Raw genomic sequence first — 14,788 nt, 5'->3', positions numbered from 1 at the left:
TAATCAAAACATATTATACTTGACTATTAATAGTCTAGATTTCATCTCTCTGTTAAAGGGAATCATTTTTTTTTGCCTCAAGATTTCGAAAAATATATTTTGCTAATGAATATATTTGTTTGTATATTGTGCCGCATAAACAGTTTACATGGTGTCTATTTCTCCTCCTAATTTGATGCTTCCTTCCGAAATAACAAAAATCTTTTTGTGAGAAACTCATAGAATTAGTTGTATGACTTGTATTAAAAAGTGAATAGTAGCCATACAATAAATTCAATGAATTTTTCGGTTATTTGCCAGTGTGCATAAATTCGGAAGAAAGTCATCCTCAGCGGATGACTACGTCTGGAATCTTTACTTCAATGTTCAATTTACAGGTGAAGAAACTCGAAACCGTCAAAACTGTGATCTCCCAACAGGAAAAAAACAATATTTCTTAGACGAGTGCAACTTCTTTGATGATCATGACCAAGTTATCAATTTCAATCCTATCTCCGACACTTTATTTCTACATAATCGGTGTTCTTTTAGTAATTGCACGGCAACAAAGGTTGGATGTTGCGTTTACTACCAAATTGGCAAGAATAGTTCTATTATTCAACGCAAATTCTGCTGTACAAAGTGCAAAGGCACAGGATATGGCCAAATTTCATATACAGAAGTTGACACAGATAACTTAAACTTTATTATTGAAAGTTCCATTTTTGATGCAGGAAATGAAAATGAAGGATCTGTTTTTCAAACATTGTATGATAACATCGTAGTTTCATCAACAAATTTCTCATCAAATAAAGCTACGGACAAACCTGTTGGACATTATGAAGCTAAACCAGATAAATACACAACAAAATTTAACTATTCAACTGTTGTTAATAATTTAGCAACAGATAATACAGGCCAAATGATAAATTTTTGGTATAACTCTTTGATTGATTCATGTAATATTATAAATAATACTAATACACAATCAAAATATGGAATTATTTTCCATTATCAAAATTCTCTTACTGTAAAATGTTGTTCTTTTATTAACAACACTGCTCCTCAAGGTTCATATTTGATAGATAACTATAATGATCAATTAACAGTTGATAGTTGTTACATTGACAATTCGATTTCATCAACATTTTATAGAAATGTAGAACCTACTAATCCAAGAGAACTATTTACTAACAAATTGATTCATCTTTCAACCAGAATTTGCCAAGCAGAATTTGCAATTATCAATAAAAGTATTTTTAAAGTTAATAAACTTTCTCTTTTTTTACAAACTTTAGTAAACATTTCTAACTCTTCATAATCTATTATTTCCATATCAATGAGACTTCTATGCTTCATAATTGTTTTTGAATTTGTGTATGATGAGTTTTACTCTGATTGTGTTGAACACAAAAATGGATTTTTCTGATATTTCACTGAAAAATAAAATAGAAATACAATATCTTCTGTTGCGACTGTTGTGGCTTTCTTCAGCTCGACGACTTCCATATTCAATATGTCTTGAGTTCTTTGTTTTCTCCTTCGATCACTGCAACTTGATATAATATTATGCTGAATGTTCATTTTTCTCTCGTAAATTTATCGATTTGGAGGAATAAATTTTTAGTCGCGCAAATTCTTTCGAAATAAATCTCCTTATGCTATCGAAATATCTGGTCTGCAACAGTGGTATTGATCATTAGATGCCTTCAGTGATGTCTTAGTATTTATTTGCAGAGTGGTCTTTTGGGGCAAACTTTCGCATCATTAATGATATTAATATATGAATCTTTAAATTCAAGCACAATTTTAATTTGATTAAATATCAATATTTATATAAGGGTGCACTTACGCCTATATGGCATTGCGTTCAATTCTGATCATTAATGGTTAATTTTCAATTTCGCGTAATGTCAATTAATCAAATAGGTTTGAGTACATCATTAGAAATTATTATCTATTAAAATTTATTTATTATCATATCATATTCCTTAAAATAAATATAAACATGTCATGTTTTTAATATAATTTAAAGGTAACTAAACTCCTTTCGCCGATCCGATTTGCCCCATATTTAAAATATAGCTTGCATATGTAGAAGGAAAGCTAATTTTGAAGTACGCCCCAAATCCACCAACAGGATTTCGAGCTACTAAAAAGGTACTTTTAAATGTGATTTTTTTTTATAAAAAATTAAATTTATTTTCAGATCAGACTAAAAACTAATTTTATGGAAAATCTATATCGACAAATTTATTACTTATTGGGTATATAGATTTTTTGATTATGGCGATTATGTCTGATATGCTTCCAATAAGCCAAAACACATTTCATACTGATTTCTATAAAAGGTATCTTTATTATAGAAGTGTAAGCTATATCTGTTTGTTTTTTTATTATAACAAATTCAAAATTCTCTTATAAGGACTAGATGAAATCTGTATTATTAAATCATTAGCTAAATGAAGGTTCAAATAGAAAGTAAATATCAATTTATATGATACTGAAACCAAATAGTTCTTTTAATAAAAGATAACACGCTGAAAATTATTGAGTATTTGCAAATCTCAAAAATCTATTGGTGAATTTGGCTCAACTTTTAAAATTATAACATCCATATCAAATCATAAAAGCAGACAAAAATTAAAGCCAAACCTATCGGCCAATTTTTTTTGATATTTTGATTTTTGAGGTATACTTTTAAAAGTGGATTTAAAGCACTGATGAAAAAACATTAACTTCTGTCGTTATGATTATTGATTTAGACAATAATGATTTTAATCTTTGATTATCAAAACACTAAAGTCATCTTTTTAACATTTGCTTGGTAGCATTAACTCAAGTCTAAAGTACTATTTTATGTGGCACTCTTAGAATTTTTGTATTCATTGTACACGCTGAAATAGTACCATTAAAGTTATGGCGGACTTTCAAAAAATAGTTTGGTCACCTTTTATAATTTACAAACAAATATATAAGTGTCAAATCAAACCGTGAGACCTACTAAATCAGATCCAGGAGATGTAATATCATTCTTTTTACTTTCTTTTTCATCAATTTTTGAATGTTGTATAAATAGTTCTTTGAGAGGTTTGATAACAATAATAATATCTAACAAAAGTATAGTTGTATCATTCAAACAATATGTATATATCATTCTTATAGAATTAGTCTTATTTGTGTAATATAAAATTAATGAGTAAACAATGTAGAAAATTCCTCTCACAATACTCGGCATCATCGCTGTCCATGCATATCCCATGCATTGTAACAATGCTGTGACTATTTCGTTCACTCCTGTTATCCAATTAGTATAAAATGGTTTCGGAATCATGATTCTCGCGTATTCAAGTGTTTCTGGATCTTTCAGCCATATCTTCGCAACAGGAACTGGCATCGCAATTAAAACAGGAATCAATACAAGTTGTAGAACTAAACTGATCGAAAGAGCATAGAAAAAGAACCTCTTGAGATGTTCATAGGATTTAGTACTGTATGCATATGTACCTGGACCGAGTAATCCTTGTCCAAAAGCAATGGAAAAACAATTGACATGCTGTTACAGTTTGAACAATTCCAAGGAGAGATTGAGATCGAGAGAACGCAATCACAGCATATGTAAATGAAATTTTGATGTCAAAAAGGAAAATTGGACCAAAAAATCCACAATTTAAAGCATCAATCCTGCAAATATTGAACGACATTCTAATTGTAAGAGTCCACATGACATCTGAAATATTGAAATCAGAGGCACAAAAGATAATTCTGGTATTAAATACACGTAGTTTAAAAAAGACTGATTGAAATATGAAAGACGTATTTCATGTGTCTACAGAGGTAATCAGCAAAATTCGACAATTATTAGAACAATCAGACATACCTCCATTTGCAGAAAAGGTATGCACTATGGTAATGACATCGGCTTTCTCATTTCTCCGACTTTCATCTTTACTTATTATCAACCCTTCACAAGACACAGGCAATACAGACATTCAAGACACAGAACAAGAATCGCTTCTTGCCGAGAAACCTGAACAGACACAATGCTTTGTCTGCAGAATTTGTGACGAATTAGTTCCAATTGACATGATCGAAGAACATACACAATCATGTTTGAAGGCATATCAAACAGAAGGTCATTTAACACAAGCTAATGATGCGATCAAAGCGAATATGGATGGAATTGCCAACACCTATCTTGATCTTTCATGGCCAGGTGATCCAGAAGAATATATCGCACTAGTACTACCTATACTACATCTTTACTTCCTCATGGAACGCGCTTTGAACGTTCAAGCAGACTTAATCGATTCATTTGATGAACTTGAACAAATCCAGTACAACATATACTCACTTCCAGAACGTATCGAATTCATGGACTACACTAAAGTCTCAGGTGACTTAGTCAAAGAAAAGATTCGTCATTGTGTTGCACTTCAAACAGCAGGTGCAGTTCTTCAACAGACTAGAGTATCAGGAAGCTCATCATCACCATACATTACGTCCGCATCTATTTCTGACTTCAATTTCCTTAAGCGAATTTCATCCGGCGCATATGCACGTGTTTTCCTTGCACAGAAGAAGAAAACAGGTGATCTATACGCGATCAAAGTCCTTAAGAGGAAAGAATGCGAGCAGAAGAACCAGTTCAAGCGTGTTTTAGCCGAAAAAGATATTTTATTACAATTTTCTAATCCATACATCGTCAAGTTCTATTATTCTATAATCGGTCACCATAACTTATACCTTGTCATGGAATATCTTCCAGGCGGTGACTTGTATTCATTGTTACAAAATGTCGGATGCCTTGATGAAGAGAACACACGAATCTACGCATTACAAATACTATCCGCTCTTCACACTCTGCACAAGAGTGGCATCATCCATAGAGATCTTAAACCAGACAACATCTTGATTGGTGCAGATGGTCTTTTGAAACTTACAGACTTCGGATTATCTCATCTTGGTGTTGTTGGTCGTCAAAACAACACAGACAAGAACTCACAGGCACCAGTCGAAGATCCATCACTGAACACAGCCGCTAGTTTAGTTGGAACACCAGACTACATCGCACCAGAAATCCTTCTCAACCAGCCACATACATTCACCGCAGACTATTGGTCACTGGGTGTTATCATTTACGAGTTGTTATGTGGTGAACCACCATTCCACGGTGAAACAGAGACAGAGACACACACTAACATCCTGAGAGGGAAGATCGACTTCACGGACATGGATTTGCAACCAGAGATAGAAGATTTCATCCGAAGACTATTGACCATCGATCCGAAGAACAGATTAGGATCTAAATCATTGAAGAAATCACAAACCATCCATGGTTGAAAGGCCACGACACATCTAACGATGAACCACCATTCAAACCAGAACTTGCTAACCCAGCGGACACACAATACTTCGAGCAGCGATATTCATTCAAGGAGGACGATGACGGCGACATCCTTGAAGACATGCAAGACAGCGGCTCAGTTGTTGTCAACGATGAAAACATAGAAACATTTCAATCAGTTTCAGTCCAACAGCTTTCCAAAGCTAACGAAGAACTTGCGAAGAAGTACGAACATCTTAAGTCTCCAGCCGATAAGAAACAACGACCTTCTACACCACAACAGAAAAGAGGACGATCTTCATTTGATTACGACTCCCCAGGATCTCCATTTCGAAACATGTTGTCACGAAGGAAGTCACACTTCAATTCAAGAATCATCGGAACAGATAATGACGATGATTAATTATTCTTGTTTATTTTATATTTGTTATTATAATCTAAATCGATTTTTATTCTATTCTTACATTTCATCTATTCATTTTTTTATTTGAACACATCAATATTTCTAGAATATATGATCAAAATAATACTTTTCTCTCACTTCAAGTTGAGTTTGTTATTATGAATACTATCAACATTCCTAACATTTGGGCTTAAGTTATATGTTATCAATAATATATGAGTTGGTACTGTCAATGCTGTAAAGATCCAAAGTGACACATAATATATGTATATGGTATAGTTTATACTTATATAGTCATGATGTCAATACTTATCTATTCATATGCAATTTATTTTTTTCTCTCTTACATAAGATATGATTAAGACTAATCAAAACATATTATACTTGACTATTAATAGTCTAGATTTCATCTCTCTGTTAAAGGGAATCATTTTTTTTTGCCTCAAGATTTCGAAAAATATATTTTGCTAATGAATATATTTGTTTGTATATTGTGCCGCATAAACAGTTTACATGGTGTCTATTTCTCCTCCTAATTTGATGCTTCCTTCCGAAATAACAAAGATCTTTTTGTGAGAAACTCATAGAATTAGTTGTATGACTTGTATTAAAAAGTGAATAGTAGCCATACAATAAATTCAATGAATTTTTCGGTTATTTGCCAGTGTGCATAAATTCGGAAGAAAGTCATCCTCAGCGGATGACTACGTCTGGAATCTTTACTTCAATGTTCAATTTACAGGTGAAGAAACTCGAAACCGTCAAAACTGCGATCTCCCAACAGGAAAAAAACAATATTTCTTAGACGAGTGCAACTTCTTTGATGATCATGACCAAGTTATCAATTTCAATCCTATCTCCGACACTTTATTTCTACATAATCGGTGTTCTTTTAGTAATTGCACGGCAACAAAGGTTGGATGTTGCGTTTACTACCAAATTGGCAAGAATAGTTCTATTATTCAACGCAAATTCTGTTGTACAAAATGCAAAGGTCAAGGATAAGGCCAAATTTCATATACAGAAGTTGACACAGATAACTTAAACTTTATTATTGAAAGTTCCATTTTTGATGCAGGAAATGAAAATAGTGGATCTATTTTCCAAACATTGAATGATAATATCGTAGTTTCATCAACAAATTTCTCATCAAATAAAGCTCTATACCAACCTGTTGGATATTTTAACGGTAAATCACTTCAATACACAACAAAATTTAATTATACAACTGTTGTTAATAATTTGGCAACAGATATTAATGGAGATGTGATAAATATTTGGTATAAAGCTTTGATTGATTCATGTAATATTATAAATAATACCAAAACAACATCAGAAAGTGGAATTATTTACCATACTAGAAATTATCTTACTGTAAAAAGTTGTTCTTTTATTAACAACACTGGTCCTGAAGGTTCATGTTTGATATATAACTATAATGATCAATTAACAGTTGATAGTTGTTACATTGACAATTCGATTTCAACAACATTTTATAGAAATGTAGTACCTACTAATCCAAGAGAACTATTTATTAACAAATTGATTCATTTTTCAACTGGTAATTGCCAAGCAGAATTTGCAATTATCAATAAAACTATTTCTAAAGTTAATAAACTTTCTCTTTTTTTACAAACTTTAGTAAACATTTCTAACTCTTCATAATCTATTATTTCCATATCAATGAGACTTCTCTGCTTCATAATAATTTTTGAATTTGTGTTTATGATGAGATTTACTCTGATTGTGTTGAAGAACAAATTTGGATTATTCTGATATTTTATAAGAAAAATTAAAATTTTCTGTTGGGGCTATTGTGACCATCGTGAGCTTGATGACTGCTATATACACTATGTCTTGAATGCTTTGATTTTTTTTTCTTCTATCACAGCAGATTGATTATTATTTTTCTTTTGTGGATTCAAATCTTTGTCGTGAAATAGTTCTCATTATGCTGGCGAAAAATCTGGTCTGCGGCAGCGATTTTGCTCATTAGATGCCAGATCTTCTTCAGTGATGTCCTAGTATTTAACACAATGTTTGTAATATCAATTGAAGTGTTATCCGTTAAATAACAAATAAGATTAATCTGATTAAATATCAATAAATATATAAGGGGCATTTACGCCCATATAACATGATCTTCAATTGTCGGCAATTTGAATTAAAGTCACATTGGGGCTAGTACATCATTAAATTTCCTTATTTATCAAAATTTATTTATCATTATATCATATCCCTTAAAATAAACATAAACATGTCATGTTTTTAATATAATTTATTTACAAACAAATATAACAAATATATAAGTGTCAAATCAAACCGTGAGACCTACTAAATCAGATCCAGGAGATGTAATATCATTCTTTTTACTTTCTTTTTCATCAATTTTTGAATGTTGTATAAATAGTTCTTTGAGAGGTTTGATAACAATAATAATATCTAACAAAAGTATAGTTGTATCATTCAAACAATATGTATATATCATTCTTATAGAATTAGTCTTATTTGTGTAATATAAAATTAATGAGTAAACAATGTAGAAAATTCCTCTCACAATACTCGGCATCATCGCTGTCCATGCATATCCCATGCATTGTAACAATGCTGTGACTATTTCGTTCACTCCTGTTATCCAATTAGTATAAAATGGTTTCGGAATCATGATTCTCGCGTATTCAAGTGTTTCTGGATCTTTCAGCCATATCTTCGCAACAGGAACTGGCATCGCAATTAAAACAGGAATCAATACAAGTTGTAGAACTAAACTGATCGAAAGAGCATAGAAAAAGAACCTCTTGAGACGTTCATAGGATTTAGTACTGTATGCATATGTACCTGGACCGAGTAATCCTTGTCCAAAAGCAATGGAAAAACAATTGACAAGAGGCTGAAGTTTGAAAAAGACAGATAAACATGGTCCACACTGAGCAATCATGTTTTGAGAAACCGCTGCTGTTGTCATTAAATTAATTGCAACCAAAGGAGGGAAAAGGCCCATAATAACATTCAGAATGTACGGTGATGCTATTTTTAGGCCAATGTATATATCAGAAATCGGCTTTTTGATCAAATTTGACCATGAAGTTATTGAATCAAATTTATTACTGAAAATTAGTATTGTAAGAACTATTCCTGGGAGAGATTGCGACAGAGAGAATGCAATCCCAGCATATCTAAATGGAATTTTGATTACAAAAAGGAAAATTGGACCAAAAAATCCACAATTTAAAGCAAATGCAGTAAATTGCATCAATCCTGCAAGTATAGATCGACCTTCAGATTGTAAGAGTCCACATGACATCTGAAATGTTGAAATTAGAGGCATAAATGATAATTCAGGTATTAAATATTTGCAGGCTTCAACTGCCATTTGTTCGGTGCAGCCCATGTATTTTAGTAGAGGGTTTGCGATGAAGTAACATATGACTGGAATAATAATCATTGATAAAAACGCTAATCTGTATAAATCTGCAATAACTTGTGATGCTGTAGTATAATCATCAGCTCCAATGAGAGCACTCGTACGAGTAACGCATGCTGTGCTAAAATAAATGTTCGCAGCCATGCATAAATATCTGACGGTCGAAGCAAAGCCAACAATTGTAACTTCTGTTTGCGAATACGCTTTAGAAATGAGTAATAAGTCTATTGCATCATGAATGGCGATTCCAACCATATAAATTATTGGTCCAACACTTAATTCTAGTAAAGTACGCAAAGGACCATGCTGCTCATAACGCAACTGCTCTATAGAAAGGCTTTTAGACAGTCTCCTTTGAGTATAATGCGAGCCTTTTTCAGATTTGAGCAATGGTGATTTCATAATACAAAATTTTGAAAGGGATCATGCTATGAAAAAATTTTTATTCAAATCCGAAGATATTGTTTAGAATTGATAAGGAATAAAATATTTAAAAATTAGGCTCCTACAGACCAATTGAATTCAAAATTTTTGCTCTCAAATTTTTTCCCATGAAAGAATCAATGATTGATAACTCACCTTTATTTCCCAAAAGCATAACTAGCTCATAAGTCCTTAGAGTTTATATATCCCATGCAATATCCATATCTAATGACCAAATTTACCTCGAATTTCAATTTTTTGTTTGGATGATCCCCACTAATCTTTTTTCACATCACATAAAACAAGATGATAGATAATTAAGGTGACAACAAAGAACATCCATTCGACATTTGTATAAAATTATTTTAGACTTATTTCTTGGGATGATGAAAACTGATTTCATATTAATTGAAGTAAATGTATCAAAAATTCATCTAGTAAAACAGCAAGATCTGCATTTTTGTAAATATATATTCTAAATTTTAACACAAGAAGGAAATAACAATAAGAGAAGAATATATTACATTAATATAACATGATAGATAGTAACAAGGAGAAATTGATGAAAATTTGCTTTTAATTTGATTTCTTTAATTGTTTAGACCAATCCAATGGGCTGAAAACAATGAAATTGCAAACCAAATCTTTGTCAACCATAAGAACAGCGCCTCTATTTTGGAATTCTCCAATATAATTTGGAGCAGAAAAAACAGCAATACAACTCTCGCACCCAGGAATTGGCATTGAATAACCTTCCATTTGCACTTGGTGTGATCTCACAACTAAGTCAAGTTGACATCTTTGACAAAAATTCTCAACAGCTTTCTTTCCAAAACCAAACCCAACTTGGTGTTCGCTATTTGACCATAATTCTACGTTTTCTACAGGATCTGACCAAACTAAATCACTAATTAATCCACTAGTTGGAATTTCCGTAGGACGTTCGATTTCATTGATTTGGGAAACATTTGTAAGTATTGGAGAAAGTCCCCCATGCACGCAAAATATTTTGTCTTGAATAATTGCGGCAAATGGCAAGTAATCGAACACATCTACTATTGAATTCCAAATCGCTACACTAAATTTCTTAACGCATTCTTGGTAGAACCCATAAACCTTATTCATTTCTCTTGACTCATGATTTCCGCGTAAGAGGAAGAAGTTATCGGGATATTTGATCTTGAATAGCATTAGCAAGCAGAAAACTTCAACACTATTTGTTCCTCTATCGACGTAATCTCCTAAAAAAAGATAATTTTTTTCCGGAGGATAGCCAACTTTCTCGAAAATTCGTAACAGATCATAAAATTGCCCATGGATATCACCAACAATAGCCAAATTTGCTTTGAGCTCTAATAGACAAGGCTGCCTTTTAAATAACGGTTTAACTAACCGACACAATAAGAATATATCATCAGCAGTTATTCCACATCGTGAACCGTATGGGAGTTTTCGAACAGATAGCAATTTGGTGAGAATTTCATCAATTTGCTGAGACATCAATAAAATTTGATATATTTGAGTTATCTCTGTGAATTTTTTCAAAAAATATAAAACTTTTCATGAATAATTCAATAATTGTCATATATAATACATTAAATTTTGATGATTTTTTTATTACATATCTTATCGGAAAAACAAGTGTCACTTTTCATTAGAACCTTTTCGAATCAGAACCTTCCTGCTCAAAGACAATCATCTGCAATGATTTTCTCCTACGATAGAAATAGATTAGAGATAGGTATTAAACTCAGATTAGGTATATGAACAATAATCTAACCTCTCAAAACGAATCATTTCAAAAAGGGATCCATGAACTTGAAAGCGAAGCACACGGAATTTAAATAGATCAAATATCTTTAATGCTAAATAATTGATGCTATCTCAATTCAATTAGGTTTAATTTTTAAAAAGTTGTACTTCATTCTAAAAAAGGGAAACACTGCAAATGTACACTAAATTTCGAGCTAGAAAATATTGAAATATTGAAAACAATACCAACCAATTTCATATAGATAATTACATAAATATTATATACTAAGATTAACACATTATTCTCCAGTCAATTGATTTTTTCCAAAACAAATTAATTTTGACCATTAATTAAAGAAGTTAACAAACAATCGGAACTTTGATTATCGATTCAGCATTTACACAAAGTATGAAAAAGCTGACCAGAAATTAGACGAAAACTTCATCATCGCATTACCCAATGAACTTAAGCCACACATGCAATTCATAAGCCAATGCTTAGTTTTTTTGCATGTAATGAATCACAAAAAAAAACATTGAACACGACTTAATCTCATCCATCGAAGTTCACAGAATCAAAGATTCAACAATTCGTTAAACATGTTAACAGGGCAAAACTGAATTTAAGTGTATAATATTTCTGCATATATTGTTATGATAAAAAAAATCTCAAAAGCTCACCTTCAAGGATAGATTAAAACTTTTAAAATTGAGAAAATCGGAAACTTTGATTCTGCGCAATTCATTCAGATCGAATATATCAAACTTTCAAAATCTATTGAAGCTCATATTTGCTTTGCAAACAAGTTTTACGCAGATAAATCGTAAGCTAAGAAACTAGGAAACTCAAGCATAACATGACTTCAGAACAAAACTTCATGAAACAGTTCAGACTTCACTGAACTTATGAACTGAACTTCAACGCAATGATTTGTTCTCTTCAAACACATCACAGCTTTGAATATTATATCAGTACAAGCAGATTATTGACATCAAAGAGAAGATAGAAATCGTCAAAGATTCCATAATTCAAATAAGTCCAACAAGTTTGTGACAAATTATTATGAGAAAAACAAGCATCATATTTCATTCTAACATTTACCAAGAATCAGAACTTTCCCGCTCAAAAACATTCATCTGCAGCAATTCTCTCCTTCGATAGAAATAGATTCTTGGCTTTTCTAAAAATATTTTTCTTGAAACGTTTCACCCATGTTTACACTATTCCTCTCTTAGGGTGAACTATGAATTTGAATTCGATCTATGCATGCTTTTTCTTTTGATTTCCAAGTTAGATCAAAATTCATTGAATCGTTTCTTGATATTATAATCATTCACATTGAAAAGCTTATTTATTTCGCTAAATTCGATATTTCATCATTCATGATCATAATTCATAGCTTCATATATTATATTGAAAGTATTTTTCACTAAGCTGATATACAAATTGAAGCCAAACTCGATTTTTATTGTTTTTCTTACCCAAACATGATATATAATCAGTTCTTTAATACATTTCTATCACTGATATATGATTCAAATTTTTATGACAATATTCAAAATTGAATTAAACCACCAAATTCGGAAGATTTGGACATTCAATTTCTGGATGGTTTCTTGGAGTTTTTTTTATAAATAAAGTTTAGAATAAGATTCAAATATTTTATCAAGTATTCAGACTTTTCAATTTCAGATATGTATTGTAAAAAATTGAGTTTTGTAACAAAGCATCTTAAATCAAAGTTAAAGATACCACAGATAAAATCAACTTGATCTTCATGTGTCAATAAGATTTTTATTGGAAGATTCAAACGTTTCTTGACCCATAATATTAATTAATATTATATCCTTGTAGATTTAAGAATATGTTATTAACGTCACCACAACAAACTCCAAATCAATCAAAATTTCATATAAACCGAAATATTATATCAATGATTCTTGTTTTAGTGTGTTTGTCTAGTTCGTTGAGTGATTTGGATCCATTGGTTACACAAGAGATGGTTGATGCGATAAACAACAATCCAAATGCACCATTCAAAGCAACTCTTTACCCAAAGTTCGCAAAGATGAAAGTTGGAGATGCCAAACGATTTTTGTCACCAGTTCGACCTCCACAACATCATCATGGCTCTGCTGTTCCAGTTGGTGCCAACGAATATTTTTTCAACTTTGTTGATCGAAACTATATCACAGGATTAACAAACGTTGCAGCATTTCCTAACCTTCGAAATGCTTCAAATCAAAACGATACATATGTCAACCCTGGTCGATCAATCAGACCAAATGCAGAAAGAGTGAAATTTCCAGTTTTTGATGTCACAGCATTGTGTAGTTCTTGGGCACCAGCAGTGACATCAGCAATGACGATTTCAGTATCCCGTTGGGCAGGTGACTTTGTCAACTTTTCTCTTCAGTTTGTTCTTGACTGTGATATTCTTGGTGACTCATGTGTTGAACGAACTCCTCTGAACGCATATCAACTTTTCTAGACATATCATCCACCAGATTTTACTTCATGTGATAAACCAGGTGATGAGTACTCAGAGCGTACTTTTTTTATGCAAGCACCTCGTTCTGATTTCACAAGAGCTAACTGCGCAGATGATAGATGTTATCCAGGATTAACAGGTTGTAAACATCACTGGGCACTCACAGGAAGTTGCAATCCAGGTGCTCCAGAAACAGGATGTCCAATCTACTTCCTTTATAACTGGCGCTGGATCAAATCACATCTGTGGGAAGTTGGTGCTGTCACTTCTTCCATCACAGTCTATCAATCCCTTTTCAGATATGGCGGAGGAGTCTATTCAGGATATTGGAAACTAGATGGTAAAACACAAAATTCAGGCTGGGAAAATATTCTAGGCATGCTTGATGTTACGATTATTGGGTGGGGACAAACAAAATTAAATCTTTCCCTTAATTCAGATGAAAATACACAAACACTTAACCGATGGTGGTGGGTTATTCCCCACTTTGGAGTTAACTTTGGGGTCGCTTATGATGCATGTAATGAACAAACAACAACAACAACAGGTACTAAAAATAATAAAGGAGATTGCAGAAAGACGTATGAAAATATTTTAGATAATAAAAATGGTCAAATAAAAATCGAACCATTGAAAGTTGTTGGCAGTGGCAATGGAGAACAAAGCAGTACTATCAAAGGATTCATGAAATTCAATCGAAGATTCGATGATTGTAATATCGAATCACATGCAGTTGGTGCTGTTCCATATAACTTTGTTCCCCTTCCTCATAGAACTCCTGAACCAACAGAAAATCCGGAAGATTAGCGTTTTATTATTATTATATTTTTTTTCTATATTGATGCGAATAAATTCATTCCTCCTCAACCATTAAAAAAACCATTAACCAATAATCTTTTTTTGGTGTAATAGCTCGGAGTCATAAAACTTTTTGAAATCTTTTGCTGAGATCTGGAAATGTTTGGTTT

At 32.1% G+C, this 14,788-nt stretch overlaps 6 protein-coding genes and 1 pseudogene across 7 annotated transcripts, besides 1 other annotated feature; 4 read left to right on the top strand and 3 right to left on the bottom strand.

Moving 5' to 3' along the window:
* Positions 1-2,010: 2,010 nt before the first annotated feature.
* Positions 2,011-2,933: a mobile genetic element.
* Positions 2,934-2,944: 11 nt separating this feature from the next.
* Positions 2,945-3,431, bottom strand: TVAGG3_0211080 (multidrug resistance protein YPNP-related family; the record flags this gene model as incomplete). The annotated part of the gene is made up of 1 exon (XM_001308838.1): positions 2,966-3,376. The coding sequence occupies one exon, from the start codon at positions 3,374-3,376 to the stop codon at positions 2,966-2,968; it is 411 nt and encodes a 136-aa protein (XP_001308839.1).
* Positions 3,432-3,711: 280 nt separating this feature from the next.
* Positions 3,712-5,785, top strand: TVAGG3_0211070 (annotated as a pseudogene). The gene has a single exon: positions 3,787-5,729. A coding segment is annotated over exon 1 (1,943 nt).
* A 616-nt stretch (positions 5,786-6,401) lies between these two features.
* On the top strand, positions 6,402-7,230 carry TVAGG3_0211060 (uncharacterized protein; the record flags this gene model as incomplete). The annotated part of the gene is made up of 1 exon (XM_051226645.1): positions 6,553-6,774. The coding sequence occupies one exon, from the start codon at positions 6,553-6,555 to the stop codon at positions 6,772-6,774; it is 222 nt and encodes a 73-aa protein (XP_051111631.1).
* Positions 7,231-7,936: 706 nt separating this feature from the next.
* TVAGG3_0211050 (multidrug resistance protein YPNP-related family) lies at positions 7,937-9,555 on the bottom strand (the record flags this gene model as incomplete). Its single annotated transcript, XM_001308835.2, has 1 exon — positions 8,047-9,555. One exon carries the CDS (start codon positions 9,553-9,555, stop codon positions 8,047-8,049), a length of 1,509 nt encoding a protein of 502 aa, XP_001308836.1.
* Positions 9,556-9,732: 177 nt separating this feature from the next.
* On the bottom strand, positions 9,733-11,078 carry TVAGG3_0211040 (phosphoprotein phosphatase protein; the record flags this gene model as incomplete). The annotated part of the gene is made up of 1 exon (XM_001308834.2): positions 10,153-11,076. The coding sequence occupies one exon, from the start codon at positions 11,074-11,076 to the stop codon at positions 10,153-10,155; it is 924 nt and encodes a 307-aa protein (XP_001308835.1).
* A 2,184-nt stretch (positions 11,079-13,262) lies between these two features.
* Positions 13,263-13,820, top strand: TVAGG3_0211030 (cysteine proteinases family; the record flags this gene model as incomplete). The annotated part of the gene is made up of 1 exon (XM_001308833.1): positions 13,263-13,820. One exon carries the CDS (start codon positions 13,263-13,265, stop codon positions 13,818-13,820), a length of 558 nt encoding a protein of 185 aa, XP_001308834.1.
* A 69-nt stretch (positions 13,821-13,889) lies between these two features.
* On the top strand, positions 13,890-14,627 carry TVAGG3_0211020 (cysteine proteinases family; the record flags this gene model as incomplete). Its single annotated transcript, XM_001308832.1, has 1 exon — positions 13,890-14,627. One exon carries the CDS (start codon positions 13,890-13,892, stop codon positions 14,625-14,627), a length of 738 nt encoding a protein of 245 aa, XP_001308833.1.
* Between the last annotated feature and the right edge of the window lie 161 nt (positions 14,628-14,788).

Source organism: Trichomonas vaginalis, chromosome IV, assembly GCF_026262505.1.
Source record: "Trichomonas vaginalis G3 chromosome IV, whole genome shotgun sequence".
NCBI classification, from domain to species: domain Eukaryota; phylum Parabasalia; order Trichomonadida; family Trichomonadidae; genus Trichomonas; species Trichomonas vaginalis.
This window is presented reverse-complemented; position numbering and strand designations above follow the sequence as displayed.